General features: G+C 45.0%; 1 protein-coding gene across 3 annotated transcripts in view; it reads left to right on the top strand.

Annotated features, from left to right (window-relative positions):
• Positions 1–12,711, top strand: part of CAPN8 (calpain 8) — a 288,408-nt gene that overhangs the window by 137,912 nt on the left and 137,785 nt on the right. For 2 of the 3 annotated variants that reach the window (XM_069608633.1, XM_069608631.1), the window contains exon 7: positions 5,399–5,575. The exons of the other annotated variant lie outside the window; for it this stretch is intronic. In XM_069608633.1, the coding sequence (XP_069464734.1) occupies positions 5,399–5,575 (177 nt within the window). The remainder of the gene's footprint in view (positions 1–5,398; positions 5,576–12,711) is intronic. 3 annotated transcript variants of the gene reach the window in all.

The raw sequence follows: 12,711 nt of genomic DNA, 5'->3' as shown, positions 1-12,711 counted from the left end.
CACACCTCAACACCACACGACGGCTACCAATCTGAAAACACGCCTACGCTCAGAGACCAGTTTCTACAAACTGAAGATTCCAACAGCTCTCTTTCTCTTTTCTTTCTCAACACTACTAACAAACCCCCCTATTCCCCTTCCAAGGCAGAACGCCACACAAGTGGTAACAGTGCAAGACTCATTAACTATTAATCACAATTGTTTCACTCAGTTTTTAAACTGCGACTTCTGCATGAGAAAGGGCTACAACAGTTTAGAGTGGCATGGGTGTGTTGTCAGTGCCTCCATTTTAGAAGTGATTATGGGCTTAAGCAGATTGAGACTTAGTGGTGTCCAGCAGGTGTATGGATGGGTCCAGCCAAGAACATTACAGGATAAGCCTATCTGGGAGTCACACAATTAGAATGTGGAGTTGCAAGAGTCACCAGAGCCAAATTGGTTTCTGCCAATAGCACACACTACCTTTGAGACATGAACCCAAACAGCAAAATCAATGCAACTCTGAGGGGTCTCCTTCAACGCAGGCATCCTTGGGTAGGTTCTCCACTCAAAGCAGCACACCTCCAGGTGTGTCCCGATATGCGTAACTCTGTGCATACCGTGATGTTATTCTATGATCCTTTGTCAACGGTATTTCACAGACCACATGGTACATTATACCACTTGGAAAGTGGGGAAACAAGCCAAATTAGAGGTCAAACAGGATTTACCTAGTGGTAGGTTTCTTTCTAAAACCCAAGCTATGCTAAAGTGCATGTGATCTCACTCTAACTTGTTGTGCTCCACAAGGAGCTATACCGTGCCACCAACTCAATAAATTATCGAGCAGTATGAAATGCCATATCATATCAGTTACATTGCCTATAGGGCCTGTACTCTCCATAAACTGCTTCACCCATGGATCCTTTTCCGGCACGATTATAACTAGAATAGTAACTGTAGAGGAGTAGATGTACATGCCACTCATGGAGCCCATCCCCTCACCTCCGGCATATTGGAAGAATAGCAAGAAAGCACTATGCATGACACCTGGTACTATTCAAATACCTCATCGAAGATATGAGAGATGTAATGCTCTCTTTCAGGCTCCCCTCAGCTGCTTCTAATCCCTCTCTCATTCCAGACTGTGTGTCCGCAATCCAGGAGTGTTGTGCCTCCAATGATCTCTGTCTAAATTCCAGTAAGTGTGAGATCCTCCTCATCGGAACACCAGCTCCTCCTTTCCTCTCGCTCTCTGGCTGCCCACTCTGGGCCCTCTTCCTACTCCTACCTGTGAGGCTAGGAACCTAGGGGTCATCTTCGACTCCACCCTCTCCTTCTCTCCTCACATATCTGATGTCTCTAAGAAGTCAAACTAGCAGCTGAACCTCCTCAGAGGTATTCTGCCTTTGCTCACCTTCCCCCAGAATCTCACTGTATCTAGAGATCTGGTCCTCGCTAGGCTGGGCTATTGCAACAGCCTCTTTCTAAATATGCCTGCTTCTACTCTCCGTCCTCTATAACCTATCCAGAACAGGACTGCAAGACTTGTCCTTGGCCTCAAGCCCAAGAATCGTATCTCTGCAGCACTGAAATCTCTTCACTGGCTCCCAGTGGCAGCAGGTATCAAGTTCAAGACCCTCTGCATTGTCCACAGGGCTTTCTGGGGCCTGGGACCGCAATACCACCAACACTCTCTTTCTAAGCATCTCCCTTCTCGAGCTCTCCGCTCGTCTACCTCCAACTCCCTCAGGTAAGCCGCTTTTCCAAGCAGAGAGTGGGGGGCAGATCTTTTGCTTCGGCTGGGGCCTCCCTCTGGAACAACCTCTCTGCCTCTTTCAAACAAGAGCAGAGCCGCCTCCGGTTCTGCAAGCAACTCAAGACCTTCCTCTTCGCTTCCACTTTCTCTCTTCCTCTCCCATGCTGATGACCCATCTGGTCTGCACACTGGTCACCTGCCCACCCTCTGAACTTGGGCCCAGGTCCCTGCATGTCCAGTTGCACCTAGCACTGCCTCTTGGCTCCCCCAGCACTTGTGGTCTGTATCTGTAACTCAACAGTCCCCTCTCTCTGTGCTTAAGAGCCACCCATTGGCTGCAATTTCCTTCACCTGCACTGAGCCACTATCTGGTTGCACTTTTGATTACCTACACTTCTCCACCCCCCCCCCCCCCCTTTTGGCACTTCTCCGCATTCCCTTCCCCGCACTTGCGCAATCTGAATGACACAAAGCCTAGTAAGATAGTTGTTTTGTCCTCCCTCTCCCCCCCTTGTCTTGTCGCGCCTAGAAACACTTGTGTACAGGTGCGTTATAAATGCCATATCATATCACTGAGACAACCGTATAATCGAACTGATGTGGTAGAAGGAAGTTTGCAAACAGCACTAGACATAGAAGAACTATAAGTGAAGTCTAACAAATACAAAGTGACCTCATGAAGAGAAGACACGTGGACACACTGAAACGATATACAGATTTGGGTATAGAAAGAATGAAGATGTGACTAATGTGACGAAGGTAACATATGCAAATATGAAGAAAACCATATATACTTAGAAGATAAGTAGCAAGAGTTGCAGCAGATGTATGTACGCAGAAACGCAAGGCAGATAAGATGATGTAGAAGCTTGCTAACGTAGGAAATATATCATGAGTAAAGCAGCCATGTTGAGAAGATGGATGTCAGCATTGTATAATAGTAAGCGAGAGACCTCAAGGAGAAAGACCAAGGCTGCAGGGCTGACAGGCCCTGGAACACAAATGTGTGCAAGAACAAAGGATATTAGTTTGGCTCAGGATCAAGGATGCCGCAGCAAGAAGCAACTGCAAGGCACAAAAGGAGTCAAAGAGGATAATCCATGTGCCTAAGACCTATTATTCTTACATTAAGCAAAGGAGTGAACATTTGCGAGTGCCAAGTATTGTAAAATCAACGATGCAGAAAGCACATGCAAGAGGAAGCAACCAAGTCTCCTGAGGCCGAGGAGAGGAATAGCACCTAATATAATTGAAACAAATAGCACTAAATAAAAGGACAGAATGGACAAAATCATGGTCTCCTCATATGTGGTGTAAGACCAGAAGACCAGGCCTATTCATAACGCTCCAGATGAAGATAGCAATGGATCTTCACTCCCTTTTACAGTTCTGAGGAAGAGAACAGTCAGCAAGGGCAACTACAGAGAAGAAGCCTAACTGATGAGAGATGGTAGGCTAATTAGCTAATTAGCTGACTTAGTTCCCCTGCACCTGGGTTTCGTTGCTTACGTGCTGCTAACAAACCGAATGTCCAAGGTTGGAGAAGAGTGCCAACCAATCATGAGGGCCTGTGTAATTGTGCACCATACATTGTTGCAGAAGCTTATCCACTTCTGTTTATATGTTATGATCAGTATTTTACGTAGTTAGAGGTTGGTCAAGGCGTGCCTACCAGATATGGGCAGCCAATGATGATACTAACACTTATATGAAATCTATATATATATATTTGTGAAAGTGTGTTTGTATGTTCAGGGTTGGCTCCAGCCAAATTACAGTTGGTGGGCTGCATTTTGGCCCAAGGTTGGCATTCCAATCTAGGGTGTACTGGTGATAGTGAAATTTGACCAACCCAACCCATTCTCCCTGCACAGGGCGGTGTCCGGCCCTGTGCTATCAGTATAGGCGATTTCCGGGGATTGCAGATTGTGCCATTGTTGGCTCCAGCCCCACAACAGCTGATGGGCTGAAATTTTGGCCCGAGGTCGGCATATCAGTCCGGCCCTGTGCTATCAGTATAGGCAATTTCAGGAGATTACCGGTTTTGGCAACCTTTCCAAAAATAGGAAGATAGGAAGATAGGACCCAAGGTAGGCATATCAGTCTGGGGTGTACTAGCGATAGTGACATTTCACCAACCCCACCCATTCACCCTTCACCGGGGTGGAGCGGGGTTAGGCACTGTCCTATCAGTATAGGGGATTTCAGGAGATTGACGATTCCGCGATTTTTCAAAAATAGGAAGTTATGACACAGTAAAACATACAAAAGGCTATAGCAAACCCCCACGTGCATGTCAGCTGCAGACCCGCGCAACGCCGGTCGGTTTCACTAGTATAGGTATTTATGTTCCCTTAACCCATCCCTGCGCCCAATAGGTTTTTACTGTTTGCCACGTAGGATGTAATAGCTAACGTACATCAAGGTATAAAGCCTTTTGCGTAATGGAAATGCGTTGAGAGTGTGTGTGAGCTACAATCTGTTTGTTCGTCAGATTTCCCTGCTTTATTGAACTGATAAAGTAGTATTTTGCCATATTCTTTGAGTCGGTCTGGTTATTTGGGCCTGAGATCATTTATTTGATAATCCCATTTGGCACGTGGAGCGCTCCAGGTGCTACTACACACAACTGTAGCAGAGCTAGCAGCCACCATTTTCCAGGTTGCGCGTACCTCTAAAGTGCAAATGGTGTGCCCCAGTGCTAGGCCCCTTAATTACATACGACCCACACAAATCCTAGAGCTTCAGGCATTTTGCCAACTTGCACACTCGATCCAAAGTTGTGGAAACATTAGTCTGTGATTGTAATCGCTTCTGAAAGCGTTTCCGTGCTCAAGCCCAAATATGGAACCAAGAGCTCTTGGGTCAGAAAGTGGGATGACACTTGATGGTATGTAATGTTACATTATGTTATGTTACTGGGATGAATACCACACGCTGCTGGCATTTGCATGGTCACCAGGCACCCTCAAGCACACAGGCCACCCCACTCTATGCACTGATATCTGTGGATCTGTTTTGATTGATATGGCAAGTCACAGAATTCTAATAATCTCCAGGATGAGAGTCTGCAGTTTTCCAAATTTATTTTTCACACATATTACTATTTTGTTAATGTTTGTTATTAGTTTTTTTTTTTTAATAAATCTATTGTTTGCCTACATATGGTTTTCTGTTAGTTTTAAAAGTGGATCAAGACAAAAATGCAAATCCATGCCCCAATAACATTTTCCCTTTGAAATGCCACTTTGGAGTTTAGATCTGGAGAGAGTCTCAATTGTAGACCGGCAGCTCTCCATAGGTTTGTTTTGCCCTAGTTTTCCAGTGGTTAAATGTAGCAAAATATGTAGAAAACCGCATATATGTGCTTTGTCCTTTTAAATTGATGACCGAAAGGATTAAAAGAAATTAGAGTATGAGTTGCAAAGGCCTTCAGCTATGTTGACCAGTGTTCATCATTCATGTATGCATTGGGGAGCTGTGCCTGCATTCTGAAAATATCTTCTTTGCCTTGCCCTGAATCCCTAGATCAGAACTTGACATCTTTCCCCTGTGCTATCAATATTTCCTTCAGATCCAAGGAAGCTAGTTCAGGACAACACACCCTTGCTTGCTCTTTCTTCTTCTTTGTCTTCCTTTTGTCTTTCCTTCTCTCTCTAGACACTCTTCTTTTCCTCTATCAACTGGTCCTGCAAACCGCTCACTTCCCAGTCCCCGCCTGAGCCAGGCGCCCGCTCCTTCCTATGCTGCTGCTTGCCGGGACTTGATATTAGACGCGGCAAGGCCTCGGCTTCTGGAGGCAGGACAGGGAACCAGGATACAGCGCCTCGCTCAGTGGTAAGCGGGATCTCTAACTCCTGTGATGGGAAGGGGGCACGGCTCATGTCCTGGTTTACTGGGTAGGCCATAAACCAAGCAAATCGACCAGTGGCAATTCACCAGCGTGGATAACGGAAGTGGCGTCTTATTCCCTCTAATTCACAAAATGGCATCACAGGATGTGACGTCACATGGCATGTGGCTCACTAATAAGTCACAAGAAGAGACATCACATAGTCTTTAGAACCAATGAAATCACAGGAAGGGAATACAACGATCTAGCAATCAGCATAAAATGTATAACTTGTAAAACTCACAGATGCAGATAAAAAGGTTCTATGTTCATAAGTGTTTTTCCGATGAGTTTTTTGCTGAAATTGTATTTCGTAAAAAATTCTTCAAATGTTTTTTTTATTTTTGGGAGGTTTCCCCAAGCCCCCTCTTAATTTAACACTATTCCTGACCCCAACCCCTTATATACCATTACCCACAACCCCCTATATTTTTTGGGGATTTTTTTTCGCAAAATAAAATCAGGAACAAAAAAAACCACAACAAAAAACCCTGTTGATGAATGAACCGTCGTACCGATAAATGGCATGTAGAAAAATGACAAGGTCAGAAAAGAGGTCAGAGTTGAAACTCCACTTCCTCCTTAAATGAAACCCCTTGCTGTGCCGCCGGAGGCCTGCTGGTAGGGTGCTGGTACACAAAAATGCTGCATCTCCCCGAGATGCTCAGGGATATCTGGAAAAACCATAGGGTGCTGGAATTGGGGCTCCTGGTGGGGGCTACTCAATGAATTGAGACAATCGATCATCAGTGCATGTACAGAGCAGTGGGCGTCTGCCAGATGAATGTCAATGTTGGACACATACTCTTCTCTTTAACCAATTCATTGTCTGGAGTCAACGTTGCATGTATCGCTGTGACAATAGCATCACGCCGAGATCAGAACTATAGGGTAGAGCTCATGAGATATATAAAACGAATATATCAACTAATGCTGCTTAGGGAAGCAGGTCTACCTGGAAATCCTCCATAAACACTTAAAAAATAGGCGGAATTGCATGAAAACCTTTGAAAACACAAATGAATGTGCTTCAAAGCAGACCACCAGACTAGGTATGTGGTCAGTAGCAGGAGGGATTCTGATTTGGGGAGTAGCTAGATTTGAAAACCATTCACAAACCCTTCAGCAAGTTAGGTGGAATTGCATTTAAACCTGTGAAATGCATCAGACTGTTTCAAGACGGACACCAGCAAAGTGCTTTAAGGGTCCTGCTGTGGTCTCAAACCCCCTGGGCAGTCTGGGACCACATTGCGTTACAGAATCAAGCAGAACATTGCCTAATTTGGGTAAGGAATCCCAGGTGAGCATGACCCATTCACTCAATCTCACGGCGCTGTGCATAAGAACGATGCATGCATGCTCAGTTCATATTTTATTGAGTTCTCCCAGTGCAGCTGATTGCAGCTGTGGGCTCTGAAAAACAGACACATATTTAAGTTAATTTCAAAGATTTCGATATGCCTTTTGCCTTTTAGGGATTCCCTGTGAGAGCCAGGATTAGTGAACAGACTTCTGTATAATTGTGTAGGGAGACATCAGAAGAAGTGTAAAGGCTCCAACCCCCCCCTTCAACCCCTCTTCCGGCACACACACTCAAATGTCTCCATAGCCCAAAAGCAACATTTGCATTCATCCAATGACTAACTTCCTTTTTTCTGAATGTGATCCAACCAGGCACCATAACCTGGTCCACCTTTACGCGCTCATGCTACGTTGGCAGGTTATTCGCGAGTCTCTCGAAACGGCATAGCAGGCAATCATGAAACCCTGGGAATCTGCCAGCCCAGCCTAAGAAAGTGCCATGACTCCCTGTTCAAGCATCAACAACCTTGAAAGTGGTTTGTTGAATGCATAATTGCATACATAAAGAATCCTTGGTGCCAATGGGCTGTATGCACTAGGAGATCAAAATGCTCGAACAGGAAAAACCTGCCACATGTTCCTTTTGCAGAAGAGATGTATTCACCATTAATAATAATGTATTTCTTATATAGCACTACACATCCATGGGTCTCAGAGCGCTGAAATAACAGAAGACGTTATTATCCCACAGAGTGGTACTCAATGTATCTACCTCGGAAGGATGAAAGGCTGAGTTGACCCTGCCGGATTAAAACCAGCCACAGCAGGCTGCGTACAGATATCAGGGGTGAGCGCGTAGCTCGCTGTGCTATCTGACCTGCATTGGAGGTCATTTGCCTTTAAACTTTCTTTCCTTCCGTTGTTTCAGTAGCTCCTGACCATCAGGCACTCACGAAAGGCCGAGTCTTCTTTTCTCCTTTGCTGGCTGTAACTAGGACTGTTATCTGTGAGGTGACCAACCTAACGCTCTCATAAGATATGATCTCCATGGGCGTGGCATCAGCCAATCAGGGATCTCGGCGTGAAGTACAAACCTGTGCTCCAAGCTGGACACCAGCCGTTCCCTCTTTATTTCTTGCCCAGCTCAGCTCACTGTTCACCTGCTCCCCTTTCCTCTGATATGTTTGAAATTTTTTTAAAAAATACAATACCATGCTGTGGTGTCAAGCAGCGTACTGCTAATGTGATTTATTGAATCTGTGCTTCTTTGTCTTACAGTCTTTGCTGAAGGACTGCTTTTTATAAGTCGTTTTTCAGGATCCACTGAACATGTGTAGTGGAAACTGAAAAGGGACTGCTTCTCGCAATGCTGCTTGTCTCGCAGGTGAATCTTTCTTTTTACCCCATGGAAAACTCCTGTCAGTTCATTGCAAGTGGTAACTTTGATAATACCCTACAGGGCGATACACCCCACCCTATAACAGTGCCACAATACCCTAGGTAAAGGCCCTAGTGCAGTTGAGCCCTTAAGTCAGGTTGGCGTGCCATATACAGGCTGGGATGGGCCACCCTGCTGTCTATTGTTGCCTTGATATAACCTTCCACTCTCAACGACTGCTAGAAGCCGAGAACTCTTGCGTGATCAGGATTTTTTGTTGGACCATAAAACCATATAACAGCAAGGAGGCTTGAATAAATGCAGCAGGGGTCTCCCAGTACACATTCCTGCTCCTGCACTCAATAGGTTGAGGGCCATCTCTTAGTACTGGAGACCGCCATACCCCATTGCAAATGGTAATTTATTCCGGCAGCCTCAACCATAAAGGAAAGAAGTAGGGGTGCAATTCTTTTGAGTGGGTGGACTTTCAACAGCACTATCACCAATAATCTTGGTTCTGAAACCCGGCACACTTCCCATAGCTGCACCCCGTGAAATGCCTACTCTGTTTGATGTGCTCTTCGGCTTATGTTGCGAAACTGGTGTCTTGAAAAATATAGCAGTTAACCTAATCTCAGACTGTCAGCAATACAACCAGGTTTGCTACACCAGCAGGTGCTCACATACTGGTACTTCCATGCGTAGTAATTGCAGCCAGGACAGGCTGTACTAGTTGAATTCCTTCTGTTCAATCTATGATTTTATAACAGCATCATACATTTTATTTTGTTAAAATAAATTAGCAACCTGAACTCCAAAATCTGTACCACGCCTATGCAGGGTGCTCCATTGGAAAACATTAGAATGCTCTATATGTAGTTAGCATGCCTATCATGGACATGTCTACCAAGTGTCCCTTCGTCAATGTATTCACTTTTATTTCTACATGATGTGCTGCGTTACCAATACATTATTTATTTAAGCACACATGGGTCTCAAAGGGTAGAATGCGATCATAAAAACATAAACCCGAACCGCCAAGGAAGCAATATACCAATATTCCTGAAATAAAAGAATCAAAGGGAAAGAAAATCACGGTGAAATGGAACAGAAAGCAGCATTGATGGTCAAGTTGCAAAGTTAGATATTAAGAGATTTAGGAAATGGAACAGGGCCTGGATCATGGGGGTTTCCATTGGTGGTGAGGAGAGAAACATTGAGGGGATAGTAAATCTTCATAGGTCTTGAGGGCGCATGAATATTTGACTAAGCTAAGATTCTGAATACGCAGGGAGCATCAGGCGAGCGCCTTTAATGTAATATATCAAATCTTAAGCGGGGAAATGCAAAGGTTTATTGGTTCACCCATGACAGTGAACCAGAATAGGAGTAGTCAAGACCATGGCATTGGTGCTTCAATGTTCATTTCAATGTATTGTGTATGCCATAGCTTCATGGGTGAGAAAAACACGTTCTTATAAAAGAGAAAAAACAGGGCAGAAAAAAAGATTACAAAATGCCAGGCAAGGGGTACTGTTGATGACATGTTCTGCATGTAACAATTTTCGAGGAAAGAAACCATGAAACCTATCATTCATTAATTATTTAGACATTTTACTAACCGGAAAGGCCTAAGAAGCATACATCTTTGATAATTGTAAAGTCAATCTTTCCCTAGACATCCTTTAGGCGTCACCAGTGAGTACAGCTGGTCACCCTGACTACGTCGTTAGTGCCCTTGCTGTTGATATTGGCGCCCTGGTGTCAATTACAGAAAACAAACATTAATATACAAGAGCCATGCGTGCTTTCTTCGCTTTTTGTAAAAGTAATGGCTTGCAAATAGCTGCTTGTTTAAAGTAGAAAGCAGTAAGAACTAAAGGCCTTTAGCTAAACAGAAGAATCCCTACAAAGCAAACACTTGCCTTCTGAGTAATCTAATAGTTACCCATTCCAATTATTCTTATTTTTTAACTTTGCAAAGGTAAAAGGCTGAGTAAATCTTGCCCAGCTTCAAAGTTTTGACCTGCTGGTTAGACAGATCATTGCAGTAGGTGCATTAACCTACTGAGATATCTTACTACAGAGTTGAATGTGCTGGCTTATCTGGCTACTATCCACACCTGACAAGAGTATTTCTTTAAGCTCACCCGTTCATTAAGCCTCACCAGCAGGGGTGTTGCTAGGTCTGGAAAAGAACTGGGGCTATGCCAATGTCGTGACTGTCGGGACTCGGGGCTAGATAGCCATTTGCTACAACTAAAAGACCCAGGGCTATATCCGGCCCCCCTTCCCCAAACCCTTCCTTGCAATGCCTCTGCTCACCAGGCCCCTTCCTTTCTCCTACCTTTCCCTTCCTTCTGGCCGTCTTGGAACCTATCCTTTCCAAGACTCTTCCCAAAACAGCCGAAGCCTCTCCCACACCCCAACGATCCCAGGAGATGTATGGCTCCTAAAGGCGTAAGACAAATCTGCAAGCATCCGTGCACCTGTGCACATCATGTTTGCAGCCTATTAGCATTTGATAGGCTAGTGAAGGAAAAGGGGGCGGGACCTCCTCCTCTCACTCTAACGTCAGCCGAAAGAGGTTGAGGAAAGGGTGGCAGAGGGAGGAGCTGCATGTCGCCAAAGGCAGGAGGCGGAGTCAGTGCTGCACCCAGATTGCCAATCCTGGGCCTCATCATACAAATGGGTGTCCACCCTGGCTCTGGGGTCTGGTGTAGCCTGTACATTAAGCATATGGAAGGCAATTAACTGCAGCCCTTTCATGTTAGAGAGGCAGCGAGGTGAGGCCAGAGAGTGCCCAGCGGGCATGATGGATGGCACCTGGGAAGATGAGGCTAGCCTTACACACAATAATACCAGGCACATTAGGCTTTAGCTGTCAATAAAGGGCATTTCTGGGGCATTTGGCACTTGTGATCTTCAGCTAGCTACATGAGGCTGACCCATACATATGGTCACTATACCATGCACATGGGTCTTGTGATGGCAGCACCTGGATATGTGAGGCTTTTGCCTAACATGCAGGCTTCTCCCTCCCCCCTCCATCCCCCTTACCTACCGTCACCCCCTTTGCACTATTAGAAATGTCATCAGGCCTAGTACAATAGTCGCTTGTCTGTTCCTCTCCCCCCCTCCCTCCCCCTTACCTACTGTCACCCCCCTTGCACTATTAGAAATGTCATCAGGCCTAGTAAAATAGTCGCTTGTCTGTTCCTCTCCCCCCTCCCTCCCCCTTACCTACTGTCATCCCCCTTGCACTATTAGAAATGTCATCAGACCTAGTACAATAGTCGCTTGTCTGTTCCTCTCCCCCCTCCCTCCCCCTTACCTACTGTCACCCCCCTTGCACTATTAGAAATGTCGTCAGGCCTAGTACAGTAGTCGCTTGTCTGTTCCTCTCCCCCCCTCCCTCCCCCTTACCTACTGTCACCCCCTTTGCACTATTAGAAATGTCATCAGGCCTAGTACAATAGTCGCTTGTCGGTTCCTCTCCTTCCTCCCTTGTCTCCTCCTCCCTTCCCTCACTTATTGTCAATGCTCTTGCACTATCTGAAATGTCCTCAGGCCTAGTACGATGGTTAATTTCCCATTCTTAATGTCTCATGGCCTTGTAAGAATGTTATTGCATTTTTCCCTTGCTCGCTCCCATGCCTTGAAGTGCTTTGAAACACGTTGTGTATAGGCACTATACAAATAAACTATTAATATCAATATCAGGGGCAATACAAGGCATATGAGGCATTGGCATGCAGGGACAATACAAGGCATGTGAGCTATTGACTGGAAGAATATGGAAGTACTGGGGCACGTGAACCTTGCATTCAATGGCTGCACCTGGGCATGTGAGGCTTCAGCTTACCTTCAGGGATTTAGCATGTATAGTAGCTTGCAAAGCCCATGGGCATCAAGGAGCTGTTACACACAGAGAGTGGCAGGGAGTTACGGACAAGTTTGTTGAAGAGTGGGTGATAGACCGTTAGTTGAACAAGTGTATTTGAAGTTTTTTTCGTAGAGTTAATGGTCGTGTATATAGCAAGCACAGCAACTCCTGGGTGGCTTCTCTATACTTCCTGGAATTTTTTTATTCCATTTTTTTATAGAAAGTGGGGGGGGCGATGTCCCCATCCCTTCACTCCCCTAATTGCCCTCCACCGGTATCCAGTGATGTTACCGGAAAAAAAATACTGAATTAACTTTTACCGAAAAAATACCATTTTTTATATATATATATATATATATATATATATATATATATATATATATATATATATATATATGGTAAGGGGTTAAACGCGATGGGGATTCAGTGGGGTTACAAATGTAGGGAAACAGGAAGTTTGGGTGACACTCCACAATAAAAAAGTAATGTTTCTTTTTATTCGGTAAAAGTTGATT

The sequence above is a fragment of the Ambystoma mexicanum genome, chromosome 4q (genome assembly GCF_040938575.1).
Source record: "Ambystoma mexicanum isolate Mex_15411 chromosome 4q, UKY_AmexF1_1, whole genome shotgun sequence".
In the NCBI taxonomy this organism is placed as follows: domain Eukaryota; kingdom Metazoa; phylum Chordata; class Amphibia; order Caudata; family Ambystomatidae; genus Ambystoma; species Ambystoma mexicanum.
Note: the sequence above shows the minus strand (reverse complement) of the source record. Positions and strands in the feature narration are given on the sequence as shown.